We start from the raw sequence: 19,247 nt of genomic DNA, 5'->3' as shown, positions 1-19,247 counted from the left end.
CTGTCTTCAAACCAGTAGCAGAGGCTACAGTAAAACTGCAACATTCACAAGTGACCTTCGGAGACCTCTTTTTGATATGGGAAAAAAGTTCGTTTATTTTGAAAACGATGGAAAGCGATCTGGCTGCTTCACTCCTATCAAACATGGATAAGAGACGGCTCATGTTAATGACGAACAAAGTATTCCTTGCTGCAATTTTCGTAGACCAACGAATTAATTTCAGAAACAGCCCATTCATAACTAATGAACAAAGAGATTTGGCTTTGGTATGTGAAATTTATTTATGCGTTAATAACGATTAATATGCTCTTCTGTCAATTCAATAGGATTTCTTGATGCAAACCTGGACCAATTTACAAGATCTTTCCGGTAGAAATCAAGTAGCATCAACATCTCAAAAGAGAGATGTTGCAAACGATGCATTTGAGGCATATTTGCAATCCTTGGATGATGCAACCAACAATAAAGAGGAATCCGAAGTTATCGACGAACTGAACGATTTATCTCGACTGCCAAGGTTGAAGCTGCAAACCATCGACGGAAAAGAGGAGACCATTTTGGAATGGTGGTTTAGATCGAAAGCTGCCAAACCAAGTTTGTTTTCCTTAGTTTCCACCATCCTGGCGATCCCGTGCACGCAAGTTAGCGTTGAACGCACTTTCAGTGCTCTACCGATTGTGCTAACTAAGTTTAGAGCTCAGTTGAAAGAGGAGACACTGAACAATATTCTATTCATTCGCCTTAACTCTAACCTTTTAGAGAAGGATGATTTTAGTAAAACTTAAAAAAAAACGTATCTTTGAATGAGAGTCGTGATCTGAATGTTATACTTCAAATAAAATGTTTATTTTTTTAATATAAGCCTTATCAGGAATCAGAGAGGCAAAATAAATACATGCATATGACTGAGTTTTGATAGCTGTTTGGGATATTGATAATTGATCTAAAATTAACGCCCCATGCGTTCAATATGTGCTTCATTTCCAATAAAAATAAAATACACCACCAACGTCACCCTCCTGTATATTTTTATTCCATTCTGCGTATAAACTACACGATAATTCAAAATAACCCAAATACCTTCCACTGAGTGGCTTAAACAGTTACAAAGATATGAGATTCAAGATGATGAGCAAAACCGATTGCATGCAGAGGTTTGATTTTAAAAATTCTACTCAGTTTCCCTTTTTGCCAAACTAATTTTTAAACAGTTATGAAATAGAGAGCGATGCAACTCTCCGTTACTTTTATTACGTCATTTGGTTTAGAGATCCCTGTTTAAGCAAGGTAGAAGAGGCCATTGGCTCTTTGCAGTGATCCATTTTACCGAACTCACATTTATATCAGAGTACCAAACCTGCAAACTGATAGTTGATGCTGTGAACAAACTCGCGTCTCGGAAAAAGGAACAGTCGTGTTGTGTCACAGCATTGATACATAGTTTGCAGGCTTGTCACTCTGATTCTTAAGTATTTAGGGATTACTTTGGCCTATTCTGCGCGGCGTGTGAGGTGAGGTGACACGTTGTCACTTGTGAAGTGACAAATGTCACCTCGAGTGAGGTGACTCTCCGTGAAAATCAAATGGAGAGTCACCTCACCCGAGGTGACAATTGTCACTTCACCATCACTTCACTGTCACCTCACCTCACACGCCGCGCAGAATAGGCCCAACTATTAGGACTCTCTACGTTGAATCAAATATATGTAATTGTATGTTACCTGAACTGCCGTTATACGCATAACTGTCCCATGTTCTATACAATCTTTATGTACCGTGTGACTCTTATGCGTATAACGGCAGTAAAGTGGCTCTTCGAATACCGGCTGATCACAGTGACCCTTCGTGACGAATAACCTTGAGCTCTTTTGTGCTAATCATATGACTAACTAATAATTTTTTTATAAATTCTTTCTTGCAATCCAATCCATGGTGGCATCATGGTGGTGTTATCCTGTTGGCAGTACTGCATTTGAAGAATTGTTGCTATCGTGGATGTTTCTCATTCATTGGTACTCTCTGACAATATAACTCAGGGACATGGTCTGAGAATAGTTCCCTAACCCTATCTATTAAATCCCCTGAATAGCGTGGTGAGTAGTGCAGGCCACCCACCGCAATGTCTCGGCTGTCATCCAACATATTGAGCGGATTTTTGTAGGATACTAGTATCAGCATGATTGAAACTAATCACAAACAATAAAATGTACTCGATTGACTGGGGGAACAACACAATCCACCGCGCTGTTTGGGAGATCCCTGTACTAGAAAGCAGTCAGAAACAAATTCAGTTACTTGGTTGCTGCAAAACTAATGAAAACAGTAAATTTGTTATTAAAGAACTTATTGATACTTACTCGAATCACGTCATGTATTGCACATCGTATGAGTCAAATACCAAATGCTTGATACTACCATGATGGAGCTTTTAAAGATGTTTAATTCTGCGGTTCAATGGAGTAAAGGTCTGGCGTTTACCTATTACCCAAAGCAGTTACGTTAGAAAAAAGTTCTTCAATGAATTTTTCGTTGTTTTCGGTTGCTCTTCCACCATTCTACTCGTATTTTTTTACTGCTATGATGATAGGTTCTTTACTCCTAGGAAATTTAATCTACACAACGGACACATTGACGAGCGTGTAATACTGCTTAAGTGGCTACAGATACATGGTATTCGCTGAAAATTTTCGATAAAAATAATGAGTGCTTTTTTGTGAACTAGTCTCACGGGTAAAGACTTGTTTACCGGATTACGGTATGGGCCTATTAATAAACTAAAAACTATATAGAGGGTATCGAAAAAGAACTGCCTACGCGGGGGAAGGGATGGTTTAGAACAGCTAAAAAAGCAGTCTTCGCAGTTTATGGGCAGCTAATGCAATATTTGTAGCCTTGGAAAACGGGAATCTTCAAATGTCGCTTGTCGCTATTTAAAATCACTAAAGCTGAAAATTTAACATTAGTTTGGGAAACGACTGTAACTTACTCTTATCCTATTTTAAACTGAACTTTCATTTCTCGTTCTACTGGTCGCAAAAGAATCATAATTTTTGGTTTAATCTTCAAAAAACCTTTAGATAGCGTTGCAAAATTAACAAAAAGCTTTTAAAACAATTAGTGCACTTCTTTTCCACTTCCATTTCGCCAAACTGCAATCTGACAACTCAAATGATGTGGCCAACTATGATCAATTTTGTAAGGATTTTTTCGGGGTTGGAAAATTTCCCGACACTCCAGATAGAGTATCATCATATCATATATCTGTCACACGACACAATATACGCATGCAAAAATGGTAGGCACCAGGTAGTCCAAAATGCACCCGGGGCAAAATGCGCGATTCAATTTTTCATAGCATTCCCGTTTTAAGTTTATAAATTTGACAAGCCACAGTGCTAGTTTTGTACTTAAGGGGAAGCTCACCGGCCCAAAAATAAAAAAATATTTTCGGTACGTTTTTATTTTTCTAAAAATATTGGGAACAATTATCAAAAATCCACGAAAATCAGTTTCTTCCTTAGATTTTTGTCAAAAATTACATGCAAAATTTTTTTTTCTATCCCATCATGAAAAAAAAAATGGATTCTCAGAAAAACCGAAAAGTTGATGTTTTGTGGTTTTTTGAGTCCAACTTTGTGCCATAATGACTTATAAAACATGTTTTTGCACGTGAATTTTCTTTAAAAAATTAGAAAAAATGTGATTTTTTTAGATTTATACTTTTTTCAATATTTTTAGAAAAATCAAAACGTAATTTTTTTTTCGGAGCGGTCTGCTTCCCCTTAAACTAGTATTTTGGCACAAAAATCCTATAATTAAGAGTGGAATAGCTTTTAAAAACCAAATCGGCTGCTTTTCCCGGGGTGCATTTATTCCCTGTTCTACCCTACCAGGTTTAGAAAGCTCTCTACTAAAAAATGGGGGAAGCGGTTAAAGATGGCGTAACTTCAATTGAGATTGGGATGTTAAAGCCAAAAAGAAGAAGATATTGCTTATTTAATGAATGATAACCTTTTGTTTAAAAGTCGAAAAAAAAAGTTTTTGTTTACGTGGTTTTCCCAATATATACCTATCTCAACTGCGTGCAATTTATTGTTGTTGTTGTTGTTGTTGTTTATTATTGACATTTTACATCCTGCGGATGCATTCATGTCAGTTCAATTGATTTTTGTGTAAACAGTGTGTGGGTGTGTTCAGAGTGATGTGAGGGTGAGTGTTAGTGTTTACGATACAATTCAAAATTCACTTAGCTTTCTTATCGTTTGCTCGTTTCCTGGTTCATCGTCTGCATGCTCATCTCATGGTTTACACTTCTTCTCCATAAATTTCTTCTTTACTTCTTCTATACCTATATTCACCATCTTCATTCTTCATGATCTTCCATATATCTTTTCCACATTATTTTTCGATTTCTCCGTTCCTTCCTTGCGCTTCATATTTATCTTCATTCTTCTGCATCTTCATAATCATTCATGTCTTCTGTAGTACTTTCGTTTTCTGCTTCATCTTCATCCTTTTTCACTTTATCTTCTTCGATTTCCATTCAGCATCTTCTTCATGAACTCATTTGCTTCCAACATTCATCGGTAACATTCTTCCACTGCATCTTCTTCCATTTCCTGTCCGACATCTTCTTCCATTCAGACTTCATTTTTCTTCTGCATCGCTTGCTTGTTCTTCATCCTCCGCTTCGTTTTCTTCCTATATCCTGCATTTTCCTTTCCATTCTATCTTCGCCCTTCAAAGCTTCCGATAAAGTTTGGTTTCATGCAGAAACTTCAGCAACCGCTTCTCATAATCATCGTCGTTGCGTAACGCCGTAAAAAGGCTTGTGGAATCGATTCCGTATTTCGTCCTGGCCGCTTCAAATTTTCTGCAGTGCAGAATAATGTGACGAACGTCAACAACGGTCCCACAGCATTCACATGCTGGCGGAGCTGTTTTCTTCAGCAAAAATTCATGCGTAACCCTAGTATGACCAATGCGCAGACGAGTGAGTATGCGTTGATCGGCAGAGCTGTACTGATCGATCCACTTCTTCGTTTCCCTTTTGACCTCCTTCAGCTTCACATCTGTCAATTGTGCCCAACGTGCTTCCCATAGCTGACGAAAGACTTGGTTCATGTTCTTGATGGAATCAATTCTTGGTACGGCAACGTTGATTGGTGGACTGTTTCGTGCTTCACTGGCTAGACGGTCTGCTTCTTCGTTACCGCGAATTCCGGCATGACCAGGGATCCAACAAAGGTGGATCGGCCGTCCACGTATTAAGCGCTCGATTTCCTGGATCCACGGATGCTGCGATCTACCACTCTCTATGGCCGAAAGACAGCTGGCCGAATCAGACAGAATTATAACACATTCGGTTGATGCTCTTGCAGCGATGACGGCCGACTTGATTGCAAAGGCCTCCGCCGAAAAAACGCTACATTGTGACGGAAGACCTATTGCTTGCTGAATGCTGCTACAAAATACACCTGCTCCAACTATGTTCTCGCATTTAGAACCATCCGTATAAATAGCCAAAGCACGGCTAAACCGGTTAGCCAGCAACTCCTGCACGATGGGACGCACTGTATTCGGGGGGTCCCCAGCTTTCACCTTCCGTTTCACATCCCAAACAATATGCGGCTTGGGTTCATACCACTCTCGGTTGGCTAGACGTGTTCGTACAGCGATGTTTGGAAGCTCTACATCAATCGTCGCCAGGCGATCGGACGCTCGTTCCACAACTGGAAGATCGATATTCCTGGAATCCTTCTCCATCAAACGAATTGCAGCACGAATTATGGCTTGCATAATCATTAAATCGAATGGCAAAGTGCCTGCTTCAGCCATAATCGCTGGAATCGGACTGGTGACGTACGCCCCTGAGGCGAACCGGACCATCCGGTTGTAGATGGGTGCAAGAGTCTGCACCACCGAATCCTTCGCTCTACTGACGAGCCCGATACCGTAGATAAGTCGCGACGTGACGATTGCTGATCCGATACCCAACAGAGAATCGCGTTGCCCTCGCGGAAGTTTAGCCCCGATCATCTTCAAGATCCGCAGTCTAGAGTCGCACGTGTTTTTGACTACCTTGCAATTTATTGTGATGTTTAAGTTGTTGATAAAAAAAAGTATATTTTCATTCTGATTCTCATGTACTTTTCCATGAATCCATAAAATTAGGTACATTCATTGAGGACCTCAAAATAAATCGAAATAACATTATACCGGGACACAAACATGACCCACTATTTAGTTGTATGTATTGTAAATATAAACAGTTCGCGAGCATGTATCAAATATCTTATCATGTAGCAGATAGGAAATATCACATCAGAAATGTTAATGCCATCAGCTTACTCAAGTAAAAAGTGTTCTCGCATGTAAATCTAAAAGCACAACGCACAACTCCGTACATGAAAAGATCTTGTGAGCTAATCTCATGAGCTTCGTCTCATGAGACGTCGCATGCGATTAAGTACCATGAAACACACCCTTTAGGAAATGTATTGTGCTGCCAAGTCGTGTGTCGCACAACTTTTATGAGCATGTGAGATGCGACGTATTGAATGATCGTGATATAGAGAAAAATACATCTCATGTGCACGACTCGACCATGAATGCGAGATTATTGTTCGTGCGTCTCACAAGCGACGATACGCGCACTGGAAGCCTGGGTATAATCACTTTTCTTGTCTAATTGATGTTCACAGCATATATGAGATATGATATAAACATCAATACGGCCAGGCCTACTGCGTTGTATTTGCCGCAAAGATGATTCTTGGAAATGGATTGGAACATTTCTTGAATCTACAGGGGTGGAAGGATGCGTGGACATACCGTACCAAACGCTCCGAGTTACTATGTGTAGTTGTGTGTAATGTGTAAATATTTGTAAAATATTGAAGAATCATAAAATAATGCAATGGAAGGATCTTACCGAATTTCCTCCTATGTTGGTAATGATTCTTTTGCACTTAAAAGTTTCGTTGGATGCATCCGATCCTCCGATCGGGAGGTTGCAGTAAAATCAAAACAGCCTGTTTGCCATCGGCCTTGCATGTCCAAAAACCAGATTGTGAGCAATCTCGTGACAGGTGAGCTCTAGCGAATGATTATCATCCCTCCAAAGAAATATGCCACCAGGAAAATCATCTTCCACGATTGGTCCTTCATTATGAACAACATCGCAAACTGCGTTAGCACCATGGCACCAGCCACAAACTTGAACTGCGGATCATAACCGAAAAACTTCTTGATCTGCGGATACTTTTGCAGGATAATCTTCCTTCGACTGGCATGCGGTTCCTCGGTGTAACACCACTCGAAATCTGTCCTGGACACGTGCTGGCCCATTGCAGTCTCTTCTTGATTGCTTGGGAAATACTCCCAAAATGAAAAAAAAAAAAAATGCGAATTTCACAACACTGCTTCACGTAGAATAGTGAAGACGCTCAAAAGTAAAAGTACACTGCCCCGGCTGCAGTATCGATGCTACCGACCTGAAATTATCCTTAGCTCGGCCATAAAAGTCTGCACTTCCCGAGCAAAGTCGGTTAACAAAATGAAAGCAAATCGATATTAAAGTTTGCAGTTCCTATCATAATGAAAACTCATTTTGATTTCAATTGTCGCGACAGAAGTCTGATATCATATTGTGCTTTCATTATGCAGTCAAGACTTTTTAAATCAAAGCAACTTAACTTGAAGTTCTGCTGTTAATTTCTTGTTTAAAATTTGATTTAAGTTCATCTGTCGTTGAACGAACGATTATTGTTTATTTATTTTGTTTAACACATTTTAGGTCATTCGTGATTAGCCCGAGGTGACATTTGAGCTCAAATCTTTCAGCGTGAGAAGCATGGATGCTAACCATTTACGACAGGCCCGTATTCAGTTAAACATTATGAATGCAAAATCAGTAATCAAATTGATTTCATTGAAAGCAGAATTAGTTTTCCGTTTGATTCAACAGTGTAAAATGTTGCTCTCATTTTTGCTGTGTTAACCGTTAAGTCAACCAAAATGAGATCAAATGGAGTATTCAAAATAAGTTACATCATAACAGCAAATTCTGATTTCAATTTGATCTCTAACTTTGCTCGGGTTGCGAACTTCTCTAAAAAAACGCGACGAAAAAACATAGACGAACAATTTGACAACCGGAAAATTTTCACGGGCACACTTCTTAAACGTTCCAGCAAGAGATGTAATCATATCAGTGCTAACATTTGAAAACGGCGCAAAAGCCATTTGTAAACAAATGGTTTGTTGGCCCTTTACTCGCTACCCGAAGAACGCCCACGCAAACCAACAGCATCGTCAGGAAGGGGAAAATTTCCCCTACCCGATGTTATGATGATGTATATTATACTCCTAAGATAAAGAGCTTTGAGTGTGTTGGTTTATTTCCTTCAAATTCCGTTATAATTGCTTATATTTTGACAGATACGCGTATTACATCAGTGCCAAGTACTCAACACCACTCCTAAGATGTTGTTGACTCCATGATTATCAAAGCTGCTTCTAAATTGAAATCTTCGACTTCGATGGAATTCCTGCTATTCTGATGAAGAAGTGCATCGATAATTCACTCACACCTCTACCGGGGTATTTCTGCGCTGTGTGCAGTATCGACATTATTCACAATAGTGGTGCAGGACCTTATTTTGTAAAATGCAAGCAGCTCATCTCCGAAGATCAGCATGCCGAAAAGATCAACTACTTCGAATCTCCTCTGCTTCACTACGTACGTTTGTTGACGGAATGCTTGAAGGACTGCAGACCGACGCTATCTACACAGATTTGTCATCCGCTTTCGACAAAATCAACCACGAAATTGCGGTTGCTCAAACCGCCAGGTTTGGCTTCAGCGGCTGTCCGGTCGGTGTCTTAACGTCAAGATTGGAGACTGCCTCTCTAACGCCTTCTCCGCCTCTTCTGGTGTTCCTCAAGGCAGCCATCTGGGCCCGTTAATTTTCCTATTGTACCTGAATGACAGCAACATTTTACTAGAAGGACCTCGTTTATCATAAACAGACGATTTCAATGTATTCTTTGTCGGGTGTTCGTGTTAGTAGAGAGAGCCTGGTGAAAGATCTTGGGGTGATCTTGGATTCCAAAAAGATAATCAGTAGACACGTCTCTTATATAATGGATAAAGCTTTGAGAAACCTAGGCCTGATTTTCCGCGTAGCCAAAGATTTCAGAGACGTGTACTTTTTGAAATCACTATACTGTGCACTCGTTCGATCGGTACTGGAATATGGATCAGCAGTTTGGAATCCTTTCTACCGAAATGGATCCAACAGGATAGAAAGCTTTCAACGCAGGTTTCTTCGCTGGGCCCTGCATCACCTTCCATGGCGCAATCGGTGTCAGCTGATAGGTCTGGACACTCTCAGCGTCAGTGTGCGCGTATTGACTGTCCCACTCTACTGGCACATCTACCTCTTCAGCACAGAACAGAAGGGGAAGTGCAAACAAATCGGTGAATCAAAAAGTGCTCGTTTTTCTGCTCAACGAGCGATGTGATGTGGTAGCGTTCCACATAGGCTTTCTATGTGCACTCACACTATCATAGCATGCTGCCTATCTTAACTACAGGCCGAAGATGCCTTCTACCGCTAGGTGCGCTAGTGTTCGCAAATGACCAGTGGAGCCACTTTCTGATTTGAAGTTCCACTCCTGTGTCTTCAGGCAAGAGCACGTAGCTTGAGAAATAACTCATTAATAAGATAGCCTTTTCGTCGTACCAACTATAGTGCAAACTGTCGAATTCATGGCCTTCTGCGAGTTTTTATTAGAATAGCAATAGCCTGTATTTTTGATTTCTGTTTTTCACGTGAAATGTTGAACAATAAGTGACTGCTTTCAGACGATTTGTGTAATTCAGGCTAAATTATTTTTATCATTAGGGCCCTGTGCTGTCTGTTGATAGTATAACCAAATAAATAAATAAATGAATCTTGATTCAGTGAAATTTTGAAAAAAATTACTCAAAAAATGCCGTAATTTTTCGTGTTCAACCTTTATTATAGGAAGCATAAGACACATTGAGATGTGGAGCAGAAAATTTGTAGAAAATAAATCGAAATAGCAATCGCAGTAGCCCAGAAGATAATACTAAGTCGATATCGACACATAAAACATGGAATCATGAAAATTCATATTGACCCTCTATTTGTCAAATTCCTAAGGAAAAAATGAGGTGCAATTCAGGTACATCAATTGAAAAAAAACAAGCCTTTTCACAGCTTGACACTGACGGCTGTCAAACTTCTGAGAGAGCAAATCATGACAATTGAACAAGTGAAACATCATGTCTGATGTCACTGTGCGATTAGATATAGCATTGTTTCCTAGTTAGATGGATAAATGGAAAGTAAATTACCCACAAATCCGCTCGGTCCGGCATCAAGCCCTTTAAATCTGATCGCGTAGTGAATATTCCATCGTTAATAGATATAGGCATGTTTTCAGCCTATTCGACACTGCGGTGGTGATGGTCGTAAAAACGTGTGAACAAATATGATTCTATTTACTTATCGGTCGTGCGGCACACACACACACACGTTCACGTTCGCGTCGTTCGGTTTTATTTGCGAGTCAATTTTCCGCCACTCTCGGCACAAAATGTCCTGCATTATTGCACGTCGGCGATAATTGCTTGATAGATTTTCACCACACTTTCCCTGTCATCCTGCTTTTTTATGTGGTAGGGCCTTTTATGGCATGGCCTACTATGTGGATGGTTGGTTTGAGCAATTTTTTCAGTTAGTGAAGCATTTATTCAATTTGCTTTCGGGATGCACTCCGCTGCTGTTCAGACTATTGTTTTCAAATTTCGCTTGGATTCAATTTAAATTTGCTTTAGCGTATGACAGGATTTTGGTCCACGTACGCAAACATGGGTCAAGGAGTGAAAAAGTATCTTTATTGGATTTTACCGAGGGCATACAGACAAACGCATGTGCACGGATATGTAATTGACGTAGGATGAACGAGTGCGGGAAATCATCATTTTTGATTTTCGATTGGAATTCCGTGATATGCCGACTGGAAAGTGAAAATAATGTTCCCGCATGGCATAAGCGAGCATCATCTTAAAATAGACACTGTTTTGTAATGGTGTTGGTATGAAGAACATTATTGAACTGCTGATAAATTTGTTTCCTAGCATCTGCGATTTCATCATGAAATCATGTAAATCATGAGAAATAAAAAGAGGAGAGAGGTGTTCCTCGATTAAATCTTGAAAAATGCTATAACTTCGTCTTATAGTTTGTAAGGGATCCATAAAGCTATGGTGAAAGGAGTTGCACATTTTTGACAGCATGAAATTATCCAAAAACTATCGATTTCAATAGTATCACTTCATAATATTCATTGATATTGTTGAAAACATACTTAGAAGCTTTTTACCTAAATCATAGGAATTTATTGAAAAAAAAATATGAATCGGTGTACTCACTTTTAAATAAGAAAGATCTTACCATGTTTAGGTGGCTTAATCAGCTATTTGATAAACGAATGGTTTTCATTAATTAGTTACTAGCTATATATCAGCTATAAGCGCATATTTAAACTAGCCAATACACACACAAACTCGATCTCAGCACAAGAATATCCATGCTTCGCCAGTGATTCCATAATTATCCACAAATTTATCACTTTATACACATAAACAAATGAGATCAGAGGGCATAATACAACCAGCTGAAACCGACATAGTCGAAGAACGAAAAACATATGTGACAGCGCCAGTACCTGGCAGGTGTTTTGAGTAGACCAAAATATTTTTGGCGGAGGCGTGATATGTTATTTTCTGCCGGCGGCGATGGCGTGGCGGTGTCACGCCGTTTGCTTTCGGTGCCGTTGGTCGGCGGGAGTTCATTTTTAATGATTTAGAAAAAAATACTCTCCAAACCAATCGCACATGGACAAAAAATGCTAGCCCTCGTTACTCATATTTGAGTTAAGTTTACTCAAAATCGCTAAAACGTAGGTCACTCATAGTTGGACTAAATTTTCCGACACTTTCCGGGGAAAACTTCTCGAATATGGGGAAAAATTAAGAAAATTGTACATAGCTTAGAAGTGTACTAGTAGACAGACTAAAACCACAATCAGTTTTCCTCACATTCGAGAAGTTTTCCTCGGAAAAGCGTCGAAAAATTTACTCATTCTATGAGTGACCTACGTTTTCGCGAATTTGAGTAACCTGAACTCAAATATGAGTAACTCTTACTCAATTTTAAGTCGTTCTCATTGGCCGTGCATGAGGAATTTGTTTAGAAAAGTATGTCAACTACTTATTGGTGGAGTCGTATGGCAAAGTGTTACAACCCTTTTTATTAAGTATAATAAAATAACGTTACCCACCCCTACAAAGTATTAAAAAGCAATCTGTTGCATTACGTAACATTTTGATGGGCCCTGGGAATTATTTCATTTATTGAGCATAACACGTTATTAATATGTTGATAGCGATAAATGATATGCTTGTATTACTCTGATACATATTTGATTGTACGCGCATTGTATTCATTTAACTTTTTGTTTATGTATTTGAACATGATGTATTTCGGATATACATAGAATCCCACACAACTTGGACCTGTAAGAGATTAAAAAAAGGCTCAAATATTAACGTGTTGTTAATAATTGTCACTTATTCACCTTTATGCAAATGCGATCCCATCCACCACCATTCCTGTGTGCTATATCGAGAAAGTGCGAACAAACGTCAAAAAACTAAATGACAATCGCTGCACCACACAAACGATCTCATTTCAGCGCGTTCAAGGTGCATTTTACCGAAAAGGTGCTATGGGTTTTTCATCGGCGTGACATAAAGTTATTCGGTGGCGTGAAAGATTTTGTTGCGGCGGCGCGCCGGCTCAATTTCATTGGCGGCGGCGGCGTATGAAAATCATCGGTGGCAGCGGCGTATGAAAATCGTCGGCGGCGCACAGGTCTAGTTTTGAGAAAAAGCCTTCACATGCCTTCATCGCTTCTTTTCAAGGTGGAGGTGGATATTTTTTAAATTGATGAGATATTCGCGATCAATCATATAAATTCGAGATTTTTGTTTTGCTTTTTCTAGCGTCCTGGGGAAAACCTTACCTTAATTCGAAGTGTTTCTGGTTAATTAACAAGGTCATGTGGTAATCGGTGATTGTGACTATTTTTATGTACCACTTCAATACTGTTACGCATTTGACCAAAAACGTTTGGCTGCTGGATACGTTAAAGAGCTTTGGGGGTGATGTGGCAGGCAGCAAGGCAAGCGAACGTTCAATGAAAATTAACACTTAAACAACAATAATTTATGTTGGTCCCGTTTATTGCTGATGGATGAGTAATGCTGAGCTATTAGGATGTTCAACACAGATGAGGCTGGTGAGCTTTATGTTGTTTGGAACGAGGGTGACGCGCTTGGGATCTATGGCCCACAGCGACTCACGAATAGCTACTGAATCCGATCAGTAGCTGTGCGGCTTCTTTCTCCTTCTTCGATGAATGGACACTCATGTGGGCTGCAGCTCGCTGCTTGCGGGCAGCCTTTCGTTGTGTACTGGAGAACAATGTTTAACGCCACGCGCTGTGCTTTCAAGCTACTGCTGCTGATGACGACTGACCGGACAAAACCACACCAGTGTTGCCACATTTTTTCAAGTTTGAATCTGAATTTTCATAGCAAACAAAACTTATTAATCTCTATCTGGCTGACAAAAATCTCCAAAGTTTACAATCTTGAAAAATGATTAAAGTTTTCCTTCTAAATAATTAATCTATTTAAAATATCTCGGAATCCAACAATCTGGATGTTTTAAAGAGTTTTGTATATTTCCTACAAGTATGAAAATACCAAAAATTAAGTTCCAATAGTGAGAAACCAATCTGCTTCCGGCTTAAACTTATCTTAATGAAGTAACCACCACATTTCTCTAGAATCTTATTTTATTATGTCTGAGATTACGAATGTTGGAGGTGGCTGGGTTCAATTCCCAGCCCCGTTTTGGAATTTTTCGTGTTGGAAAATTTATCGACTTCCCTGAGCTAATGTGATGCTAAGGAGATTTTTCTCTACAGAAGTCACGAGGTGACTAGTGCAACTTGGGTCTTTTTGGAGCCTTGGTGACCGTTTTACCAAGGTATTCGAGGTTGGAATTTCATTGTCGGTGAAATTCTCGAATCGGGAGCGAATACGAACCGTTGGTTGGTTGGTATCAGGCTAGGTTACCGTGGGTGTCCCTATCGCCTCGTGGTAGCGTACCACTATGGTGCATTCGGAGTGCGTTGGTCATCGGACGAATAACTGGGCCCCACGTGCGTCACACATTCAACGTGACTGCCTAATCCGTAGTAAGGTCCACAGCGCCAGTGTAATCAGCCCGACTCACTTATTGAAAACTGGAGGCCCTCCGTACGATACCACCCCGTCGAAGTCGCCCACAGAAGATAGTCTAGTACGAGGCTTAGCGACGGCCGGCAAGCTGACCGGTATTGGTGCTATCCGGCCACCGATATCCATCCATGCGTTGGAAACCCATTACCCACACCCTCACGACGACGACGCGGACGTAGCTATGGTGCCCACTGGGCATAGATCTTGGCGCGATACACGTTTAGGACAAGTAGCTGTCCACGTGGCATACCAGGAATCAACGATTTATACTACCGTCGATCGGGAGAACGATCCCGACACAACAGCAGCGATCATCACCTACGGACTGGTCTTACGGAGACTGGTTTCACTGACACGATCGTCTTCAACCGTCAGCAGAACGACGAACCACTCATCCGGATTTAGTGTGGTTCGCCCAGGTAGCAAGCAGCAACAATCGTAAGTATGTTAGCCTTCATCACCAAAACGCACACACCCTCCACGAACAAGTAGGGACTCACTGATTGTAATCAGTAGGATAAGAACCCAAGCTTAGGCATTAGGTCGACTCACGAAGGAAAAACACACAGACAGAAAGTGACATCACGATTAATTACTGAGTACCCGATTGTTCGGGCCCGGTGGTTAGCTCATGCTCCAAAAGAAACAACTAATCGATACTCTGCCAGAGCTAGCTCTGGTAGGAGACTGAGCAGAGGATTGTAAACGATTTTATGAGCAAAAATTATAAAATTGAAATGAAATTTGGAAACCGTTCTCTTTAATTTAGTTTCTTAATAGAATTGGAAAACTTTCTAGGAATAACTAATTGGGGAATTTGTTGAAAGGATTTCGGACTACAGGGATTGGGATTTGGGCAGGATATTTGGCTGATGGGCAATTCAAATAGGTGGATTCTGCTGGGGTGGAGAATGTTTGACAGCTGGGCACACAAATCTAGAACTCTTGGCAGACGACTTCATCATCTGGCGCAAATGTCAAATTTTCTGAGGACACCTGAAAAGATCCGGAACAATTTTTTTTTTGAGATTTCGGATTACAGGACTACAGGATCTTCAAGACTGTGAGCTTTGATAAACATTTTAAAATTATGATTCAGATTCTAAAGCACAAAAATTGGACAGGGCTTTAGATAATTATTTGGTGATATTTTCAAAATTCTGGATCCAATATTCCAACGCCGGATCTTGAATATTTTCCAAAATCTCAGATTTGAAAACAAATATCAAATTAATAGATCTTGGAAAACTTTCATCAAACTTTGGGCTTGAAGAAAATATTCATGATTCTGGCATTTCGTGGCATTACCTGGAGGATTTCTGTAGAATTTTGAGGAACATAAAGAGAATTCTATGGATATTCCCAAAAAATGCTGATGAGCATTCTAAGAGCGTTCAGACTGGAATTCCATTTTGGTTCTTAAGAAAACAAACGAAATCTATGAAATGCTTCCAAGGCTTTGGTGACCTGCTGGTAAATGCTCAGGTGATGTTCGAGAATGTTCTCAGAAGTATTCCTATGGACGAGAAGAGCTTTAACTTAATTCTAAGAAAACAATCCAAGGTGTGTAGAAATTTTCAAAGATTATTTAAGAACAATTACTATGCAATTCCAGTGACAATTTTGGTTTGATGAGGGTTCTGCAGCCCATGATTTAAACTTGTAGAATGCATTATAAAATCGATAAAACTAGCAATTTAACTTGGAAAATGTGTGAATAGTTGTGCATTTCAACAGAATTCTGAGGAGAAATGCAAAGGAAGATCGAAGCATGATTCCATAGGTATTTAAGAAGAAAACTTAAGGAATGCTTTGGAATATTAAATAAGAATTGTGAGGAGAATTGCAGGTGAATTTTAAAGAGTCTGAAGACTATTCTAAGGGAGTTCTGGCTATAATTTCAGGAGCGTTATTAGGAGAATCCTATGTAAGTTTTTAGGATAATTTCACAATAATTCTAAGGTGTATTCAAAAGGAATTCTGATGAGATTTCCAAGGAAGTTCTTATGAAAGCTTGAAAAGTATTATATGCAGTATTCCAATGCAATTCCTATGAGAATTTCATGGAAACTCAAAAGGGAATTCCATGAATATTCTCAAGTATATTTTAAGAAATTGCTGAGCACACTTCAAAAGTAGTTTAAGGAATACTTACATTGAAGTTGGAGGAATACTAATCAACATTGCAAATGAATATGAGTGCCATTGATTGCATTGAAAATGACAAAAGCATTGGCAGTCGTTGATGATCGTATTCCTCCTGTGATAGCTTTTAATTGAGTACATGAGATTTATCAATTCCGGTTTAGATACCCGATTGTCTGTTTGATTTACTCAGATTTGTGTTTAAAATGTTCATAGATTTTCATATTCCAAGCAAACCGGATAACGGACCTTATCTCATCACATCGTTCCGGGCCAAACTTACATCAATGATAGAACTTGTTATGCAATGTAAATGAAGCACACTCACCCCAGCCGTAATCGATAATCAGTCGTTGGTCGGTCTTGCTTAGCAACATCTTAATTTCCCTTTTCATCCTCTGCAAATTCATTCGACGATGGGTGCACAAATGTTTCAGCAGTAGTAGAGCCCAGAACACTCGTCACCATTTAACTCCAGCCTGTGTAGTTCAAAAACCCTCAATCGATCCTGTTTGCAGTCAATCCGTAATGTCGATATGCACCTAGGGCTAGAAGCACCGCACTGATGAGAATAACAACAGGCGATATGGAGAAAATGCTACAAAATACGAGTACAAATCCTACCAATTGCATTGGAGCAGTTTCAAACGGAAGCAGAACGAGAAACGAGCAGAGCAGAGCATCGTTCGCCTCTATTTTGCACTGTTGCATATATTCCATGCTGTAAATGCAGCCAGGAGGCCATGAAAGATGGAAATGCTCAGCCTGCTGCCTGCTTGACTGTCCGCCATGATGCCGCACCTATAGAGGTACCTATCTATGCCGTAGAGACGCTGAACAAAGCGGAATCATCTCGGGCAGCATCCGACAACACGAGCCTGAACACGGGATGAATGCAGCCGTTGAGGAAGAGGACACAGGGGTATCCGATTTTCGCCCGAAGCTTGTTGAATGTGGGGATTTCCATGATGATGGAAATCGATTTCTAGTTTGAGAGATATTGTTTTCTAATTGCTAAGGGTTGTTGCTGTTGTTGTTGGTCTTGAGCAGGTCGCTGTGGGTGGTTCAATTTATGGAAGCACTTCAAGTGCTTGAATTGATTTTTTCAATTCTTTTTACTATGCAGCGTAGAAGCTTCGTTCAAATGACGAGTTCTAAGGAGGCATATAATACCAGATAAGCTACAAGCTTGGAAAATTTTATCCTCTCGTATGAATATCGGACAAGTAGAACAGTGCTACCCGGTATGACCTACATTTCCTGCGTACATCTAGCAACAGTATCCTGCCCTGTCTGACAAGCACTCGTTCACTCTCTCTTCATTAATATCTCCATTTCTCTCTCTCTCTCTGTCTCTTCCTCTGTGTTTTTCCTTCGTTCATCCACTCATTCACTCCACATACCGACAGATCCGTTCACTTCCCACGAATCCTCCGGCGGGACCACACTACTTTGCTCTCATTCCGCTGACGCTGATTAAAATTGATGGCACTCGAGATGGAATAGGAACGCGGGCACTTTATTCTCGTTAATCACGAAACCGCACTCTTTTCCTTTTCCTTCTCTGGATGGTTTTATTTTGCAACAATTTCTCGTGTAACAATCAGTGGCAGCTGCTACAGGCCACCATCACTGATGCCAAACTGACCGAAACGCCATTTTACACCATCATCGCACTATTACCGCCGGACACACAATAGACGAAAACCAGGTACCATCGATAGGGGAAAAGAGCAAGAGCAAGCTCATCACAATTGAATTAAACCAGTCACGTCATCATTAGTCAGTCAGTTGGCCAACGGTAGCCAGTAATTTCTTAATTAATTAACGCTCAATTTTTCACATGCCCGTTTTTCTCACTTTCTCCACCGAATCGATGTAGGCTGGCTTCTGGGTTGCCATTGATGATATTATTGATCGTCAGTGGCAGCGATCTTGTTGCAGTACACAGCAGGCGGCGTCCATGGATAGCCAAAATCTTCCGATTCGCCCAAATATTCAATTCCTTCCCCTGTAAAAGTTGGCACAATGGAGTTAATGAATTCAATTTGCTGTCAATAATGCTGCTTTGCGAAAAACTTTGCATAAAGAGCAGTTCCAGGCAAAATAAGGGAAAAAGTTCGAATAGGCCTCCTCCGATATTTGTATGAAATTTAGCGTAATTATTTGTTATGGGCAATGATTGACATCTTGTAAAATTTACAAAATTGTTCCCGTGAAAATATTCTTGTCTCTACAACTATATCTCAGATGTTGTTTTGTAAAATTTTAAAGACGCCATTTTGAAAATTTTACTAAATCCAAAATGGCCGTTTTTTTTTTGCAAAAATGTGACCCTTAATCCTGAATGAACAATTATGCAAAGTTTCATGTAAATCGGCGAAGACCAAGTTTTTCCGACTCGTCATTTGGCGTGGAATTGCTCCAAACTTAACATTTGGATGGATTTTCTTCTGCCTCGAGTTTGCTAGCGCGGTACAATCTGCTCGGGGAAACTTTCTGAGTGTCATTGTTGGGATTTTTCACGGTTCGACAAGCGATTAATTTCGGTTCGTACGAATCATTTCATTTGGAGGTCTTTTCGCTGCCTGAGTTATTGTAATCAGAGGATTGAACTCAAATTCAATTTGTTTTGTGCTAAAGCCTTTGGGAGTTGTCGGCTTTGAAGGGAGACAGGATTGTTGAAATGAGAGAA

The 19,247-nt window shown here is 40.1% G+C and overlaps 2 protein-coding genes across 10 annotated transcripts in view; both read left to right on the top strand.

The window, feature by feature from the left end:
* The window catches only part of aay (phosphoserine phosphatase), a 169,273-nt gene extending 165,607 nt beyond the window's left edge, over positions 1-3,666 (top strand). Inside the window, exon 7 of the mRNA XM_065226967.1 lies at positions 3,653-3,666. Within this exon, the coding sequence (XP_065083039.1) occupies position 3,653 (1 nt within the window). The 3' untranslated portion in view covers positions 3,654-3,666. The remainder of the gene's footprint in view (positions 1-3,652) is intronic.
* The window catches only part of LOC135705295 (protein kinase C, brain isozyme-like), a 147,479-nt gene that overhangs the window by 36,066 nt on the left and 92,166 nt on the right, over positions 1-19,247 (top strand). The window lies entirely within an intron of this gene.

Source organism: Ochlerotatus camptorhynchus, unplaced genomic scaffold (genome assembly GCF_037179485.1).
Source record: "Ochlerotatus camptorhynchus isolate MF236.1 unplaced genomic scaffold, CSIRO-AGI_Acam_v1.1 ptg000265l, whole genome shotgun sequence".
Classification (NCBI taxonomy): domain Eukaryota; kingdom Metazoa; phylum Arthropoda; class Insecta; order Diptera; family Culicidae; genus Ochlerotatus; species Ochlerotatus camptorhynchus.
This window is presented reverse-complemented; position numbering and strand designations above follow the sequence as displayed.